This window comes from Carassius carassius, chromosome 47, assembly GCF_963082965.1.
Source record: "Carassius carassius chromosome 47, fCarCar2.1, whole genome shotgun sequence".
Classification (NCBI taxonomy): domain Eukaryota; kingdom Metazoa; phylum Chordata; class Actinopteri; order Cypriniformes; family Cyprinidae; genus Carassius; species Carassius carassius.
Genome location: NC_081801.1, coordinates 6,590,899 through 6,610,295, shown reverse-complemented (window position 1 = coordinate 6,610,295; position 19,397 = coordinate 6,590,899). Strand labels below are relative to the sequence as shown.

Here is a 19,397-nt window from a genome sequence, read left to right as displayed (position 1 = left end):
AAAATTACATGATTTACAAAAAGGCTCTTGCATGTATAAACGGCTCCTTTCAGTGATTCAAGCAGCGTGAAGGTGGGAGATGTGACGCTTGTCATCCAATTGCTTATCAGCAACAGACAAACATTTCACCTTTTATTTGTCTCTCTTGGCCAAATAGAACAGCAAAAATGTATGTGAATGCAGCTTTACAGATTATACAGTTTAATAATATATATTGTGTTTTATTAATTAAAAAATACATTTTAATTAAATGTGGTAGGCTAAACGGAGTATAAGAAAGTGAATTTTCCCACGGATGTCAAGAATTTCAATATCAAGAAAGCTCATTTAGTGCACGTCACTGAAACAAAGTTTACTTAATGTGGCATGAATATAAAACACACGTGAATAGTGCTATTTGTATTGTAAATACTCAACCTAAAGGAAAGCTGGATTAACATATTATGCATTTCATCTTATGAATTTTAAAGGTTTTACTGAAGTCAAATATTTATAAGAGTAAATGTATGATTTGTGCACTTTTGGAAAATGCAAATACAGATACACCTCTCATTCCCAAAGACGCCCTCATCCAATGAGAAAACCAAGTTCATTCACAAATTCACCGTCAGCTGTGACTTATTGTCTCATGTGACCAATAGGAGATGAGATGGTTAAAGACCCCAGCCTCCAACTCCGATTGATTAGGAAAACCTGTGTGGGACAGGATCAGAATTGAGATCTGGAACAGTTGGTTTGGTGAGTTTCTAGCCTGTTCTGAAGGCCTAATTAATGGCCGTCACACAAGGACTGCGCACATCTCCACACAGGCTGATACTGGCACGCACAATCTGAGGCTTCGAAATCAACTTTGGTTTAGTAAGTCTGGTATTTCCATAAGAACATCCTGGAATGGAGCTGCTGATCACCGGTTATTGATTATCAAACAAACAGCCTCAACGCTTGAAACATTATTATTATTATTTTTTTGTTTGTTTGTTTTTTTGAGAAGATGACGGAGAGACCGCAGAGTCCGACAGGATCGGACTGCAGACCCTACGAGGTCAACAGGGCCATGTACCCTCAAGCCTCGGGCCTGGATGGACTTGGCGCTGCGTCCTTGCAGTTCGCGCACGGCATGTTTCAGGATCCAAGCCTGCTTTTAAACAAAGGCCATTTAAACGGAATCAGCCGCCCTGCGACACACCAAACCTTCTTCCCATTTTCAGGCGATTTTAAAACGAACGATCTGCAAGGCGGTGATTTTGCGCAACCTAAACACTGGTACCCGTTTGCTGCACCAGAGTTCACTGGGCAGGTCGCGGGTGCGACGGCAACCATCCAGCCAGCAAACATCAGCCCGCCTATCGCTGAAACCAGGGAACAAATCAAGATTCAAGCTGTGGTAAAAACTGAAAAGGATGTTGATGAATACCCCAATGAAGAAAACAGGCTGATGTCACAATATAATCTCACTCCCGGGACATCATCCGTACCCAACGAGGTGAATTATTACACACCCTGGAACCCCCCGTTTTGGCCTGGTCTGTCTCATATCACGGCTCCAGCAAATATTTCTCTAGCTCCCCCGACTCCCTCCGCATCATCCCCATCTCTGTCACCATCTCCACCCGGAAATGGGTTCGACAGCCCGGGATTTTTCAACGGGGACCCAGCGCAAAACATCCCTTCGGGTCAGGCGCAAAGCGCAGCCAGGAGCAGCGGCTCGTCCAGTGGAGGGTGCAGTGATTCTGAGGAGGAGGTGAGGTTTTTGACCTATATTAAAGGTTTTAGATCTTTGTCGTTTGTGGGTATACATGAACAACTTTGCATTTACACAATTTTTAGGAGAATCTTACTACAGAAGATTTGGAACGGTTTGCTAAAGAGCTCAAACACAAACGCATCACTCTGGGCTTCACGCAGGCCGACGTGGGGCTCGCGCTGGGAAACCTGTATGGTGAGTTTGAGGTCTCTGAACCTTAGGACTAAATGTACGACTGAACATTTGTTTCAGGCTAACGGTTTAATTTTATTTTTCTCTGTGTGTGTCTAGGCAAAATGTTCAGTCAGACGACTATCTGCCGCTTTGAGGCTCTCCAGCTTAGTTTCAAGAATATGTGCAAACTGAAGCCGCTGCTCCAGAGGTGGTTGAATGAGGCGGAAAATTCCGAAAACCCTCAGGATGTAAGTACGCCACACTACTGTAGAGGGCGCTCAAAACGGCGAACTCTGTCGCTGAACTACTACTTTACCTCCGCTCCGTTGCCTGTTTACTTGGGCACGCGGTGATTAAGAATCAGTGGAGTAGCTATGGAATTATGGGCCCATTCACAAAATATGCTATGGGGCCCTCTCAAATTCACTTTCAGGAGGGCGGGGCCCTCAGCTGGGGCCTTCTCAGCTTCACGACGCCCAAGCCCTATTCACTTTGTCACCGTTTACCTGTTTGGAATACTAGGTAGCCTCTTATTACGTGAAACGGTTAAAAATTGGTCTTATAACGGTTTACTAAATACTGTAGTATACAGTGAGCTTTTCAGGTGTGACACATTAGACCATTTCATATTATGTGATCGCACCAACGAGTTACATCAGAAGTAAACAAAACAGATTTTATTAAATGTATTAAGCTGAATGTGTGTGTGAGAGATGCGAGATATGCATTTACTTTTATTTTTGTTTCTTTTTTTTGCTATTTGAATTTGCAGCTCCTCTGCTGTAGAATATCAAGCTACAAGACAACCTGCAAAACGTGATCATTATGTAATAAATGCATAAACCATACAGTGATTGAATAGTGAGCATAAAGTGTTCCAGAAGTGCTTGCTTACCTAATTGCACTTTGTATAGTTTGTTTTAAAACTCTTATTGCTTACATACTCATGTAAAACAAGTTTGTCTCTCATCGCCCATTTAATTATTTTATCTTCCAGATGTACAAAATTGAACGGGTGTTCATAGACACAAGAAAAAGAAAGCGGAGGACTAGTTTGGAAGGCACAGTCCGTTCTGCTCTGGAGTCGTACTTTGTGAAGTGCCCCAAACCCAACACTCTGGAGATCACGCATATATCTGATGACCTAGGCCTGGAGAGAGATGTAGGCATCCCTCAAAGTCTTTGGATTCATTATATTTAGATTCGTCAGTGCTTTTAGAGCCCATTTGTCTTTTATTTTTATTTTTTTCTTTAGGTAGTACGTGTGTGGTTCTGCAACCGTAGACAAAAGGGGAAGCGTCTATCATTGCCCTTTGATGATGAATGCGCTGAAGCACAGTATTATGAGCAGAGTCTACCACCTCCGCCCCATATGGGTGGCACGGCCCTCCCAGTGCAAGGCTATCCTGGACCGGCCCATCCTGGAGGAGCCCCTGCCCTATACATGCCATCCCTCCACCGACCAGAGGTCTTTAAAAACATCCTGCATCCTGGACTGGTGGGTCACCTCACCAACTAAACCGGTGTTTGCCAAATTTTAAATCGAGATTCTCCAATCCAAGCTATGCATCAAATCAGCCATATGAGTTTATTTTTATGTAAACATTGCATCTGTTTGATTTTTTTCCATATGTCTTGGGACGCTCTGATTGTATAGTGTCTGATTTAGACTTGACCTTGTTCACTAACAGCCTAATGCATTTGCACATGAAGTCAAAGGTTCAAATATGAATTTTATAGTTGTTTTTATGACTCCTGTATCAATTTTTAATGTACATATGTTTGTCTTATTCAATATTTGATTTCCAAAGTATATTTCCATATTTGTCTTCCTACTTTGTAGTTCTCCACATTTCTATGTGAACTAGCAGCAAATTCAAGACTTGTATTTTGACTAATTACTATATATATATATATATATATATATAAAAATAATTTGGAGACTTTTTTTTTTTTTTTTGATTGTTTGCAAAGGACATCAGTCACTGTTCTTTTTCTCTAAATGCTTGCACTCACCAACTCCTGCCAACAATTGAAAATAATTCTAGGTGTAATTTTATCCGCGTGATTTTATAGATGAGATTTGCTGCCAGTTTGGAAGCCTCTCTGTGGAGGTAGTGTGCCTTATCGTTTTGTGTTCATCATGCATGCTCATCCCTATGCAATGTAAATGAAAAGCCACATTTGATAATTTATTGAAATTTTGCTCAACACATACAATATCATTGGGTAGCAATTAAACCATTTCAATTGACTCTCACTTGTTTGTTTTTGGGACAAAATCAACCTGTTGCTCTTAACACTTGTTTTACAGCTGAAGTATCTTGGTTTAAAACAATGTTTCAGGGTTCAGACTGGCAATCCAAAACCGAACCATGATCTGACAATTCACTGCAAAAAAATTGAGCATATTGAGTTTTTTGCACTTGGACCTGCCCCCATCCACCAAAAAAACTATTTTGCTGGTTTGCTTGCAAATATTTGTTCCGTCCTTCAAGATTCCTTGTACACAGGATATATAGACATGTTGACAGGAGAGGAAACAAGGTTTGCACATTGTGGTTTCAGTTTGGCACCATGGCCCCAGTAGCATAGATATATGAGCAATAGAACTTGTTTTTTTTTATGCTTGCACACGTGCACCCGAATGCTCGGGGATTTATTAATAGACAAATGGTGCTGCTGATGCTGTCAGTATGAATTCAAATAAGATACTGCATCATGTAACCTGTGAAGTGCTTGGTGGCTATTCACAAGGAACATTTTTGCTGCACTGCTTTCCCATTTCTTTGCTATGCAAGTGTGTGCTAGATGGAAACATTTGCCCATTGTGCTCATGTATTTTTCAGCATTTCACACAACTGTAAATGTGCCGCAATTTAAAAAGTTCAACTTTTAAAAAAGCATGCGTTTAGACTGCCACCCCCCACCCCACAATTGCATTGTTCTGCATTTGCCTGTTTTTAAAGTTAAGCATTGTGTGAATGGCTCCTATGTGACTGAACATGTTTTCACATTCTACTGCACGGTGTTCTAAAAATGGTCTTTTGACACTTTGGTTTTTCACCTTGTGACTCATGCTTTTGCATTTTGCTGCATTGTTTTTCCACAGATTTTCTATTTAAACATGCTAGACAAGAGGTCTTTGTATTCACATTTTGCATGAGACATTATTTTAAAAACAGCTCTCAAATAGTCTTTGATTTTCATTGTTGCTTGTTTATGCATTTTTTGCTGCTTTTCAATATTGCATTTCTGTCATGCGCAAATAGACATCTTTGACTGTTCCTCTCAAATCTTCTGCACCATCTCACCAATGACATGTTCTAAACACGCAGCGCTCAAGATAAGTCCTCCTTCACATTTTTTTTTTCACAGCCCTTTTTGTTTTTTGCTTTCCACTGCGTTGCCCCCCCCCCCCACCCCCCCCCCCCCCCCCCCCGCCGGGTAAACATGCTCTAGATGGAGATCTTTGACCATTAACCATGCTTGCATCTCGCAACTTTTAAAGCATTACAGGTTCCAGAAATGCAACCATTCAGTTAATAGCATCTCTAGACCTATTATTTTTGCATTTTGTTGTCTTCAGTAGTTATTCTATGCATGTATTAGATAAACGTTGTTGAACATTGCGCTCTCGTCTTTCATCTTTTGCGAATGACACCGTGTTCTAAAACAGATCTCTCAAGCTAAAAGAAATTCCACTTTTAGATAAAGTTTAAAAAAAGTCTTCAGACTGTGTCTTATTTTTAATGCAAAAACATATTCTGTGTGAATGGCCCCTTAAAATGTCATCTACCATTTTGTCCATGCTCTTAAATTCTCATAAACCTTTTGAGTTGGAAATTGTCCGTAGATGGGACAAATATTGCACAGTCGTTCTCTCCAGTCTGTATATAATTTGACCATATAGTCTTGCCTCCAGGTAAAATATGCATTATACTTCTCTGGATCTTTAGTTAGGGCTCTCAAATACTCAGCTAGGGCCTTAATAGATTTAAAATCATCCACATGGATGAAGGAATGCGGAGGCACCACGGCGTCATAGTCTTTGCGTGGCGATCCCAGCACCACGGGCACAGTCCCAGCCTGGAAAGCGTTTCTCCAGAGCTTCTCAGTGATATATTGCGGAGACTGTGTGTTTTCAAATGCTAGGTAGAAATAACAGCGTGAAATCGTTGGAAGCAGTGCCTCCTTTGGTAGAGGTTTTCTGGCGTAAAGGCCATACAGTTGCACATTGAGGTTCTTGTTTAGCTCCTGGAACACTTCGCTCCTCTTGTGCCGTTTTTGGTAGTTGCTAACCACCCAACAGGCTTCATAACTCTTGTTTTGTGGGATAACAAAGTCTAGACCTGGTTTCTTTCTCTGTAACAGCTTCCCATAGGGCACAGTGATGTCAGCATGAGAGTGATATGACATGGTGAGGTTGAAAAGGTTGTTGTATGGTGACAAGTTGCCGTTGTTTTGTGGCGCTTCTAAAGAAAGCCATACCCACCTCTGTTTGGCGGGCCGATGGAGATGCACAGGAAGGTGCTGTTTATGCAGCTTCAGCTCAAAGTGATGAAAGACAACTAGATCAGCGCTCTCATAGAGAGTGCGATTATCCATTAGCACACATCCAGAGATGCCGTAGTCCCTCAGACACACGTCCCCCACAAGGCTGTACTGGGTGCCATACGGCCAGTGCCATAACAGGATGGTGATATTGTTTGGGAGTGATGCATTACTGCCATTCAAATGTTGATTATCAGCCACCAGCAACCAACTGTAGATAAAACTGATGGCCAGGAATAAAACAAGGAGAGCCTTTGGGGCTTGCAGATGCCTTTTCCTCCACTTTGCTATACATCTTATGCTGGAGCCCATAAGCGCGCTGTGGAAGAAGAAGAATGGGTGATTAGTTTTTTAGTTTTGTTGGACATCATGCAAGGTCTTAGCCTACAGTTTGTGGTCTAGTTTAAGTCAGTAGGCTATTCATGTCCTTTTCTTCCTTCCTGTAGATGACAAGTGGAGTGATAATAGAGGGAGTGTCTCTTCTCTCACTTTCTGTCTTTTCAGTCAAGAAATTGTAATGCCATGCAAATTTTGTCAAAATTAGCACTTTTTTTTTTTGCTAAAAGTCTAATGTGGTATCTGTGCAAAAAAAATTCAGAATAGCTTTTACTACACAAAATCAAATAGAACACATAAAGAAATGAAAAGTCATTTGAATGTGTGTTATATTCGTATTATGTATAAACTATTATAGTATTTATTTATATTTTAAAATTATTTTCCGTTTTCATTTTCGTTTGTTTTAGTAGTTTGTGCTTTTGCCATTTTTATTAGTTTCTGTATAGCTTTATTCATTTCAGTTGTAGATATAGTATTTTTACTAATTTAGTACTTTCAATGAGTTGCCAGTTTATAATATTTCCAAAAGTGGTGTTTTTGTTAGTTAACATTAATCACTTTTTTGATTGGAAAGAATTATTTTTTTTAACCCCATTCAGACTCCAGTCATGTTAGTAGCCTAATAAAACCTGTATTTTACATCAAGCGTATCATCTAATATGGGCCACACATGACATGCCAAACATTTTGGTAATTCCCCTTTCATCAGACACTTTTGCACGCAAAAAATTAATGCAACTGCAAATATGGTACTTCTAATGTAGCTTTGATGAATGAAACCATTTACTTTTCAGTCATTTTTGTTTCATAAATGTAGCTGTATGATGTAAAGGACGATGATCACAATGAAATGAAAAAAGAACCAAAGATTTTGCACTGACATTTTCTGCTGAGATGATGCTTTGTACTGTACAGGAATGTAAGAGAAAGAACATAAAAGACCAATGCTTATATGTAAAAATGCAGAAGCTCTAAAGAACATTAAAATCTTAAGCACATTAAAAGATCAAGGGATGGTAGAATTCTTACCTGTGTTTTGGGCAAAGTGTATTGTGGGGAAGACCGCAGCTGTCGAGTCCCTCGAGAAAGAGTTGCAATGTGGAGGATAGGTGGAGGCTTGTCCTGTCATTTAATGATGGAAAGATATGCGAAAATGACTCGGTCTCAAAGGAAACAACAGCTTCCTGTTAAGATCACTTTTATTTTATGTTCTCCCTTTCAGATATCTATCCCCTCCCATTTTGCATCGCCCCTTGATCATTAAAGCATCTAACCTGACACATGCCACATTTCCTTATCAACAGTTCAAGACTGTAGAACAGGATGCAATATCTTTCAATGCAAGATGTTGTATAATAAATGGCTTCTTGATGTTTACTACCTGACCTTTGAACCTTTAAACAAGCTAAGCATTGAATTTACTACAAACCATGGCCGAAAGGGCAGGATGGGTGAGAAACGTGGTATTAGTGTTTTCATTTCTGTGTGTATCAGTGCATGTATCAGTGTCTGTTGTGCGATTGCGGTTTCTAAACTCTGTGCAGAGGGCACTAAAAGACTAAAGGAGGAAGTGAGCATTTACGAAACTCTTTGCCTCACTCTCACACATTCATCCTTACTTTGTTGCCGCCTGTGCCTTCATTTAGAGAAGTGAAAAGTGACTCATTTTTTAATGTCCCCCAAGAAAAAAGAACCGAAGAAATGTCATCAAAAACTCAGACATATGAGTAAAAACAACGTGACAGCACTGCTGGGCATGCATGGGGTCTTTTGAGATTTTCTATTTACTTTATTTTAATGTATAACAAATAACACATTTATAAATAGAGAGAGAGAGAGATATCGTAGTGCTGCTTTACCGCTGAATAAAAGTAAATTCATAATTTAATGAACTTTGCACTATTATTGAACTAAACTTAATCATCACAGAACTGGAAAACGTAACTATTTTGCGAGGTTGCGATTTCGTATGAATTCATTTGAGGTGAATCGCACAAAAAAATGTAAGTTTGTAGAAGAAAGTTAACATGAAAGCAGTCCCTAAACGTAACTTTCACATGGGTGTCATAAGAAGAGATAATAAGAATTCATATGAAATAGTTTCTAATAATTAAAACATTTTGCTTCATAATTAATGAACTCGGCAACATATTATTGAACTACACTGAGTCAATACTGAACAAAACTGAGTTGAGTAATAACACAGAGCTTTTACAGCTGAAATTATATTTGTTTCGTAATTGAAGAATGGTATTAAATCAATAGGCCTGTTGTTTTCTTATTACTGTGAAGTTGCTTTGAAACAATCTTTATAAAGCACTGTACATAAATGTGAACTCAACCCTTCATTTTCATGTTATTAGTATTAAAGGGTGTTTTTGGATCCTAATCACTTATTTTTGACTCTTGCTTTAAACAACAGACCAAGCATTGCTTCAACGACCTACTGAAATACCAGCATGACTTCTTGGAAATGTTGACCAACATGTTCTCTTTGGTGAATGTGGTTGACCAATGCTATAAAAAACTGTGTTGTCACTTAGTCATCCTCATTTAAAATCTGTATGACCTTTTTTCTTCTGTGGAACATGAAAAAATATATACTTTGAAAACTGTTTTTTTTTCATAAAATACAAGTCAAATGTTGTTTTTGACCCCACTGACGTTGCATGGACAAAACAACTGAAATATTCCTCAATATATTTTAATTTTTGCTTCACAGAAGAAAGTCATGTTTTAATTTTGCTTTTGCTCTTGTATTAAGGTGAAATCAGAATGTCATGCATATACTCTAATGTTGTGCCTCAGAGTTATTTTACCCAAATTCAACAGTAGATGGCAGTGTTACTTTTCTTTTCTTTTATTCTTTCTTTATAGAAAAAAAGAAAACACTAAAATGACCTTTGAACTTTCATCACCTAATTATTCATTCACAAAACAATGTTTTTAAGGTAGGGTTTTTTTTTCTCAAAACAATAATTTCAGACGTCTGAACAATCAGTTTCTTGTGTTTTGGCACATGCTTCCAAATGCACATGGCTTTTTGATCAAAACGCAGTTGATCCATGAAAATGTCAACCTCATCGTGTGAGCCATCATATGTGAAATTATCCATTCAGTTATCAAAATCTTTCACACATGTGTGCATATTCCATAAATATCTGACATGGAATGGTTTTAATGCATGCTAAGTTGGCAAATAGCTGCCATTAGGCTTGCAAAGGGGCAGAAAAATTGATGGAAACTTTCAGAAAAAAAAAAAAAATTGGAAACTTTTTTCATTTGGAAACATTTTCAGAAATTTTCCAGAAAATGTATATAAAATTTATTTTTATTTATTCCTTCTTTTTCTAGCTTGTACTTATTTGAACAATATCTAAAACTTGGTATTACTAAGCTCTTCATGTGTCTGTTTGCCTCTTTAAGAAGAATCGCTTTATGTATCCACCAATTGTAAGTCACTTTAGATAAAAGCGTCTGCAAAATGACAAAGTGTAAATTAATATAAAACTTTAGATATATGCTGTTTTATCTTAATTTTAGGGATCAAATATATTTTGTGGCTCCACGTGAATTATATTCGATGGGAAAGGGGCCAAAATGGCTCTTCTGATGTTAATGGTTGCATACCCCTGGCAGTGTTCGAATTGAGTCAAAGCTCTTGGGGGGTCCCCAACCCCCCCAACCCCCCCCCCCCCCCAAAAAAACAACTAATAATATACATATTAGTATTTATTTATTTCATATAATAATATAATTTACTTTACTTTACTTGTGAATTTAATTTACTTTGTGTGTTTCATAACATGTTTTTGCAGCTGAGCATTTACTATGTAAAATTAAATAAAAATCTATGAAATAACAAGATGGCTCTTCTCTTCTTTCCCTTGTCCATATCTGAGAAAATAATGTAAGATGTAAGTTGTAATATTATATTTGTTGTCGTTACTGTGAATATATTTAAGAAAGCACTCCATGTTATTCATGCTACTTATTAAGGTTATTAATGGTGATATACTTTGAACAGTGCACATGTAGGCATTTTATTTCATTAAAAAAACTAATTTATCTTGAATGTAGTTACATAACCCTTTCATATTTTCAAGCAGAAGTTGTCATAGTTGGGTAAACTTCTATAGTGGTGAATGAGAGTATATGTTTAAATATATGTTTTGTCACAATAGTGTTTCTACAAGAGGGAAAAAATAGAAATAATTTGATACGATTACGATGCTGATGACCATTAATCAATTTTGATCTCTTGATTCACTATCAATTCACATGAATAGGCCTACTGTACTTACTTTTCTTGGGTTAAACTCAGTATTTTCTTGCATTAATTAATATTCACTTGTGTGTGCTTATACGAGTATCTTTTTAAAATGTATAATCTAGTGTTTGATCATGTCTAAATATTTATTTAAATGCAAAACCTAAAAATAAGTAAGCAGTTATGACCTGCAATACTCTTTTGAGCAACTAGAGTATGTATATTTATTAGAGTGGGTAAACAATGGCATTGCAAATGGAAATTATTATTTTTCTGGCCACAAAATGACTTTAATTTGCCTCTTTGCATTGAATTTAAAATCCTTTTCTCCACTTAACCTTAAATAATACACTAATTGTATTAGGCTATACATAATAATGGAAAATAGGATACAATTCATAACAAAAACGGTTGATCTGCATGTTTGTCTTCGGCGTAAGAATCAATGCATGTGTGTCTCACGCACAATTCGTGAGAGTTAGCAACCCTGCTGTATCATCGTTGACACAAAAAAAGCCTTCACCTGATGAACATTTTCATCAGTAATAATGTCCTTAATTAAATTAACACTGTTTTTGAGCAGTTAAGGTTACTAGATTTAAAATGATTTGTTTAATTCAGAATGGGTGCAATGCTAGCTCCAAACAAGATTCTATTTTTCTCAGAATTACGTTAGATGGCTAATTACAACTAACAAGCCGATAGTGAGCTAGCATCATAAGATAAAAAAAACAACTATTGACAGACCAAGATTATAAGTGATTCTCTGATTCTAAGATAAACACTTATTCAGTAGCAATAAATTAGGTGTACCAAACAATCATAAAACAAAGAAATATTATCTTACCGTTATCGTGAGGTAAAATAATGACGAAGGATCACTCTGTCAGCCAATCACACAGCGACGTCGCGCCCGCAGTCTGTAAATTCCTTCAGAAAACAGCGTGTGGCGCACTTGAGCGTATTTTCAGATGCACATCTAATTTGAAGTAGCTTTTTATGGGAGCGGCACTTTTTACAGTCTATGGAGCGGCAGCGCAATACTTTGGTAAAAAATAGATAGATAGGGCTATGTCAAATATTGTTTCTATTTTAGTTTTAATGAAAAACCAGGGGACCCCCCAAGGTCATTTTTTTGGGCCTTATGGGGGGTCCCTTGATGCTTATGGGGGGTCCCGGACCCCCCCAGCCCCCCCTCAATTCGAACACTGATCTGGAGCGAGATAAGGTAACGTGAAAATAATGTAAATTGCTCTCAGTTAGAGAGTGTTGCAGTTCCACTTTTCACCACGGATTTACATCGTAAAAGTTGTGGGGCACTGTTGAGCTCGGGAGGACACCAGTATCATTTTACGTGCCTGCTGAAGTTTGCGATGAATTTTAATATATCCTGCGCACTTTATGGCTTAAAGAAGCTATGTGGAGGTTTTTACTTAAAAAAATCTTTAAGATAGAGTTTTCATTTGTACATGTATGAGCCAACCATGATGTAAAAAAAAAGAATGACACCTCGACTGTCCACCACGGTTGCCTCTATCAGCCTGTAGGCTCAATTGTGTGTGGAGTCGGGCCCGAATCTGAGCGAAATTTCACAAAATGTGACGTCATGCGCGTTCTCGTCTACTTGGGCTTACAACCGTACGGCACGCGGCCAGCCATTATAGTAAGCAGCGGCAATAGTGTTTTCAAATGGACTCTGCGGATGGAAAGAAGCGACCAGCCTCCAGCACAATTCAGACACCAACGGACACTCCTCGTAAGTTAAAAAAAAGAGCGTGCGCACTGAGAACGAGCATGAGACTGGCTGCAGTTCCTCTAACGGCCACTGGTGTCAGTAACGGTTAGAAATTTCAGAACCTACGCAATGCTCCTTTAAAATTGTCAAGAAAATCCGGCTGAACAGCTGAACAGATTTACAGTTTTTTTTATTTATTTAGTTTAGCTATATAGAGGTCTGTGTTGTGGGTGAATATTTAGCCGCGCCTGCTTTTGGCATCCAACCTTAATGTTATAATTACCCTGGTAATATTTACAAGGGGTGATACTCTAATTTTCCAGATTAAAACTGGTTCAGTTGACGTTTCTTTAACTCATTACTAATAGTTAAATGACTCAGACTATTTTGAACAAAGGCGGTGATTTATGACATTTGTACTCTGTGTTAACATGTAGCTTGTGTTTAAAGGGGTGTTTAAATAAATTATTTTGGTTAATTTAGTGAATCTTTCAGCTACCAAGATTTTCAGAATTTCACATTTTTTTCTAGAAAATCTGAGCACAAAACTATAATAAATTAATTAAAATCATAATATTGGCATAATTCAGGAACATTAGTTTAAACAATTTTTTTTTTTTTTTTACATTTTGAAACACTTGCCAAGTTTTTCTGTGTGAAAATAATAATAAAATAAAATTGGTGTGGTTACAACATATAATACAGATTGAAACAAAACAATAAGTATTCAAATTGTATATGTTTTTTATATGTTTATATGTCACACCTCATTCCAGTAGAAAACCACTCTCTCCCGACCCTTTTTTCATTGGAGTATCTTTACCATCAAAGAAAATTTAGATCAAGGGTCAAAGTTCTTCAACAGTGATAAAAAATACAGGAATTAAAAGTATCGTTTCAGTTTTGATGGCAAAAAATGTTAACCAAATAACCATAACCACAGAATAAAGCACATACATTTTCATCAAAAGTCCAATCCAAAAATGTAAATCAGTTATAATTTACTCACTCATTATTTTTTACACAAAATTTAGCTACATAAATGTTTATTCTTGTCTTTTATTGTATGGAAAAGAGCAGCGTGAACATACAACCCGAATTCCGGAAAAGTTGGGACGTTTTTTAAATTTTAATAAAATGAAAACTAAAGGAATTTCAAATCACATGAGCCAATATTTTATTCACAATAGAACATAGATAACGTAGCAAATGTTTAAACTGAGAAATTTTACACTTTTATCCACTTAATTAGCTCATTTAAAATTTAATGCCTGCTACAGGTCTCAAAAAAGTTGGCACGGGGGCAACAAATGGCTAAAAAAGCAAGCAGTTTTGAAAAGATTCAGCTGGGAGAACATCTAGTGATTAATTAAGTTAATTGATATCAGGTCTGTAACATGATTAGCTATAAAAGCTTTGTCTTAGAGAAGCAGAGTCTCTCAGAAGTAAAGATGGGCAGAGGCACTCCAATCTGTGAAAGACTGCGTAAAAAATTGTGGAAAACTTTAAAAACAATGTTCCTCAACGTCAAATTGCAAAGGCTTTGCAAATCTCATCATCTACAGTGCAAAAGATTCAGAGAAACTGGAGAAATCTCTGTGCGTAAGGGACAAGGCCGGAGACCTTTATTGGATGCCCGTGGTCTTCGGGCTCTCAGACGACACTGCATCACTCATCGGCATGATTGTGTCAATGACATTACTACATGGGCCCAGGAATACTTTCAGAAACCACTGTCGGTAAACACAATCCGCCGTGCCATCAGCAGATGCCAACTAAAGCTCTATCATGCAAAAAGGAAGCCATATGTGAACATGGTCCAGAAGCGCCGTCGTGTCCTGTGGGCCAAGGCTCATTTAAAATGGACTATTTCAAAGTGGAATAGTGTTTTATGGTCAGACGAGTCCAAATTTGACATTCTTGTTGGAAATCACGGACGCCGTGTCCTCCGGGCTAAAGAGGAGGGAGACCTTCCAGCATGTTATCAGCGTTCAGTTCAAAAGCCAGCATCTCTGATGGTATGGGGGTGCATAAGTGCATACGGTATGGGCAGCTTGCATGTTTTGGAAGGCTCTGTGAATGCTGAAAGGTATATAAAGGTTTTAGAGCAACATATGCTTCCCTCCAAACAACGTCTATTTCAGGGAAGGCCTTGTTTATTTCAGCACGACAATGCAAAACCACATACTGCAGCTATAACAACAGCATGGCTTCGTCGTAGAAGAGTCCGGGTGCTAACCTGGCCTGCCTGCAGTCCAGATCTTTCACCTATAGAGAACATTTGGCGTATCATTAAACGAAAAATACGTCAAAGACGACCACGAACTCTTCAGCAGCTGGAAATCTATATAAGGCAAGAATGGGACCAAATTCCAACAGCAAAACTCCAGTAACTCATAGCCTCAATGCCCAGACGTCTTCAAACTGTTTTGAAAAGAAAAGGAGATGCTACACCATGGTAAACATGCCCCGTCCCAACTATTTTGAGACCTGTAGCAGAAATCAAAATTGAAATGCGCTCATTTTGTGCATAAAATTGTAAACTTTCTCAGTTTAAACATTTGCTATGTTATCTATGTTCTATTGTGAATAAAATATTGGCTCATGTGATTTGAAAGTCTTTTAGTTTTCATTTTATTAAAATTTAAAAAACGTCCCAACTTTTCCGGAATTCGGGTTGTACAATAAAACATCTCCTTCTGTGGTAAATGGAAGAAAAACATAATCATGTGTTTGAAACAACATCTGTAATGAATTAACCTTTGTATTCATCCGGAAGAAGGAGGCGGGAACCGGCGGACAATCAACATGAAACTTTAATTACAAAAATAAACACAAAACCGCGCACCAGCCCCTCACGGACGACTGGTGCGCTCAAATAAAAACCAAAACACAACTAAAAGCCCAGGCCTGGTCCTCTCTCGTCCTTCACTGTCGTCGCTCCAGTTTTATATGCTTCCATCTCCTCCGTGGGCCTCGAGACCGGTGGGTCGAACAGGTGTAGCTCATCTCCAATCACTCCACCGGCCTCGCTCCCATGTCCCTCGGCCCCGCCCCACTCGTCACAACATCATAATGTTTAAATGATAAGAGAATATTTATTTTTCTGTAAACTTCGGGAAAATTACTATAGATATTGTCTATGCCTATATAGCAGTGGGGAATGATGGGAGTAGGACAGAACAGAGCAGTTTGGAAAGAAACTCGCTATGACTAAAGCAACAGAGAATGAGGGAAGAGACAGGTTGGACAGGTTCGGCCGGTGGGCAGGTATTCCGAAAACACTCGAGACCAATTGGGTGTGGTGCGAGTTTGGGTTCTGAAAGGAAAACGTTAGAATCTGCGGTTGGGAGAGGAAGAAGGAAAGGTGCTGCTTCTAGTACCATCAACTTGATTCTTCAGAGGTCCAAGCAGAACACAGACACATCCAAGTGTGAGCTTGAGATCCTCCTCCTAAGACAGCAAGAGATCCTGGGTAACTGAGACACTGCAGAAAGAGGAGGAGGTACAGGAGGACCAGAGATGGCTGAAGCAGCAAAGATTGAACTATTTGTCAAGGTTAGAGCTTAAATAATTAAATAGTCAATTTGTTGCTGTGTTTAACTTGATTTCTTAAAGATATGAGATGTAAAAGTTTGTCTCTTGTGAACTAACCCTTGCTCAAAATTGTTGTATTTCAAATCATTCCTATGTAAAATCCTTGAAAACAACATTGGTGGCCTCCAATTAGTCTTGCTGAATTTAGTACTTAAGATAAAAGGTTAAATTATTTTAAGCAAAAACATGAACATCTTAATGCTAATGCCTGCTAATGTTGTCATACTTTTTCAGGAAGTAGTTACTCATTTCTGCTTATATATTAAATAAATTCCATTTTAGGCGTTTTGAAGGGTTGCTAACTGAATTTTTTCTTCAGGCAAGCGATGACGGTGAAAGTGTTGGTAACTGCCCATTTTGTCAGCGGCTCTTCATGATACTCTGGCTGAAGGGGGCCAACTTCACCCTCACTACAGTGGACATGAAGAGGTGAGAGATGCCAACATCAGTTCTTCTCAGATTCGACTAGACAACAATGAGATTAAATGGGGTGCTTAATTGAGATCTACACAAGATTTTTTTTTTTAAGAAAAAAAAAAGATCTCAACAGTGTCCCAAACTGTACTCAGTTATGCAATCTGAGATTTCATATAATCTCAAACATTTCTCATTATGTTGCTTCAAAAATGATCTGTTTATTTATGTTTTCTTTGTTTCTAGAGCTCCAGAGGTACTAAAGGACTTGGCTCCAGGTTCTCAGCCCCCTTTCCTCATCTATAATGGAGAGGTCCGTACTGACACCAACAAAATTGAAGAGTTTCTGGAAGAGACCCTTGCACCCCCACAGTGAGTATGCATTATAGGACTAGATTAAAGATTTCAAATATTATGTTCTGAGCTCCTGAAATATAAAAGAATCCCTGAAAAAAACAGTATCTTACTGTTTGTACAAAATGCCAAAATGTGTTCCACTACAAATTCAACCTTTTACATAATGAAATGGAAAATAACAATGATGTCAGCATCACCCAGTAAGCTTGTCTTGCATTGTTTTTGCATTACAGCTATCCCAAGTTATGCTGTCGCTATAAAGAGTCTAACACAGCAGGAGATGACATCTTTCACAAATTCTCGGCATACATCAAAAACCCCAATCCTGGGCTCAATGACAGTAAGGGTCAATGTTCTCTGAAGTTTTTTGGCCAGTGAACAGTAAAGTCTGTAACAGATCAGAATGCGGTGAATCGTACAAATTAGCTTGAAGACTTAAAGTCATTTTATGTTTGAAATATGGAGGCTATCACTTCTAAAGCATTTGGGAAACTTGTTGCTCTAATCGGTATATAATATACTCAAAGATAGATAGATAGATAGATAGATAGATAGATAGATAGATAGATAGATAGATAGATAGATAGATAGATAGATAGATAGATAGATAGATAGATAGATAGATGGATAGATAGATATGCATTTGAATATCAATACCTTGATGGTATGGTTAATGTGTGCCTTTCAGTGCTGGAGAAGAAATTTCTAAAGAGTTTGATGATGTTGGATCATTACTTGTTGACTCCTCTTCCTCTTGAACTGGACCAGAATCCAAATTCATCCCAATCCACAAGACATTACCTGGACGGAAATGCGCTCTCTCTTGCTGACTGCAACCTGCTTCCAAAACTACACATTGTCAAGGTTCTTTGTCATTTTTTCCCATTTAGATGAAAAATTCTGTAAAGTGTATATTGTAGTGCTGATATAATACAGTTGATATTTAGTGGAGGGAATGGGGAATGAAGTGAAATCGTCATTTTGGTCATTAAACTTGATGTAGTTTATAGATCTAAATGTTTTGTTGACTTTATAGGTGGTGTGCAAGAAGTACCGTGGTTTTGAGATCCCTGCAGAGCTAAAAGGCCTCACAAAGTACTTGGACAAAGCATACAAGGAGGATGTGTTCCACCTCACTTGCCCCAAAGACAAGGAGATTCTGCTTGCCTACCATTCAGTGGCCAAATATCTCAACAAGTGAAACAGGATTTCAAAGGAGAACGAGGACAAAGATTGTGTACAATATTTTGTAAAGGTTTTTTTTTTTGGTCTAATTTGTACCCCAAAACTGCCCTTGTAATAAATATATTCTTAATGGGAATTTTGTTTATCAGAGTATATTATGGGTGGAGGTTGTTTTCGTTCATCATATAAAAACCCCAATTGTGAATACCAGATGCCTGCCTTATTTGTTCCTGCCATTTTTAGTATTTAAATGTGTCTCACATTTGTCTGTGGTTTTGATGGATTGCTTTTGTTTGATAGCCACTCAGTTAGAAATGTCTGTGAATGTTGTGTTTAGAGACAACTGTGTGAAATGAGACATAATTGGTCTGAAATTCTACCCCGTGAGAAAAAAAGAAGACAAAACATTAGACTACACAACCCTTACACTGATGTTATTGATGTCAAAGGACACTCTTGAATGTCCAGAATGTATAAAACTGCTTGCAAACCAATAAAATCCTTATGGAAGAAAAGTGCTCAACTTGATTGCATTTGGTCAAGCTAAGAGAACTTACAGAAACACAAACATACACTGAGTTGTCTCACCAATTTTCCTACAGTCAGCAAGACAAAATATGAGGGCTGTTATATAATTAGTAGTGAATAAGGAATCGGGAATAGGAATAGTTAATAGGAATGTTCCATATGCATGTTTTTGAATGAATGGTCTGGCTAAGATTATTATTATAAATATTGTTTTTTTTTTAAAATAAATTTTACAATATTAATAGACTATGTTTTGTGTAAATATGAAACACCAACGCTGTTAGAACACATTAATATTCTTAATACAATTACTAACGACATTTAGTTTTTAGTTAATCTTGTGTGTGTGTGTGTGTGTGTGTGTGTGTGTGTGCGTGTGTACTGTGTAAGGCTAACCCAGTCATTTGCACTTATATATTGTTGCTCTTTTGTTAGTTTTGACTGCTTTTATTGTCATCATTTGTAAGTCGCTTTGGATAAATGTAAATGTAATATTACGT

General features: G+C 37.8%; 3 protein-coding genes across 3 annotated transcripts; 2 read left to right on the top strand and 1 right to left on the bottom strand.

The window, feature by feature from the left end:
- The first annotated feature begins 629 nt into the window (after positions 1-629).
- Positions 630-4,173, top strand: LOC132130151 (POU domain, class 5, transcription factor 1-like). Its single transcript, XM_059541820.1, has 5 exons — positions 630-1,741; positions 1,828-1,939; positions 2,036-2,166; positions 2,916-3,080; positions 3,174-4,173. Exons 1-5 carry the CDS (start codon positions 992-994, stop codon positions 3,435-3,437), a joined length of 1,422 nt encoding a protein of 473 aa, XP_059397803.1. The 5' UTR covers positions 630-991; the 3' UTR covers positions 3,438-4,173.
- Positions 4,174-5,358: 1,185 nt separating this feature from the next.
- On the bottom strand, positions 5,359-8,315 carry LOC132130152 (alpha-(1,3)-fucosyltransferase 7-like). Its single transcript, XM_059541821.1, has 2 exons — positions 7,841-8,315; positions 5,359-6,791 (listed from the first exon to the last, which is right to left on the bottom strand). Exon 2 carries the CDS (start codon positions 6,782-6,784, stop codon positions 5,714-5,716), a length of 1,071 nt encoding a protein of 356 aa, XP_059397804.1. The 5' UTR covers positions 6,785-6,791; positions 7,841-8,315; the 3' UTR covers positions 5,359-5,713.
- Positions 8,316-16,097: 7,782 nt separating this feature from the next.
- On the top strand, positions 16,098-18,884 carry LOC132130142 (chloride intracellular channel protein 1-like). Its single transcript, XM_059541809.1, has 6 exons — positions 16,098-16,374; positions 16,733-16,842; positions 17,074-17,199; positions 17,418-17,524; positions 17,873-18,048; positions 18,221-18,884. The coding sequence occupies exons 1-6, from the start codon at positions 16,339-16,341 to the stop codon at positions 18,383-18,385; spliced, it is 720 nt and encodes a 239-aa protein (XP_059397792.1). The 5' UTR covers positions 16,098-16,338; the 3' UTR covers positions 18,386-18,884.
- Positions 18,885-19,397: the final 513 nt, after the last annotated feature.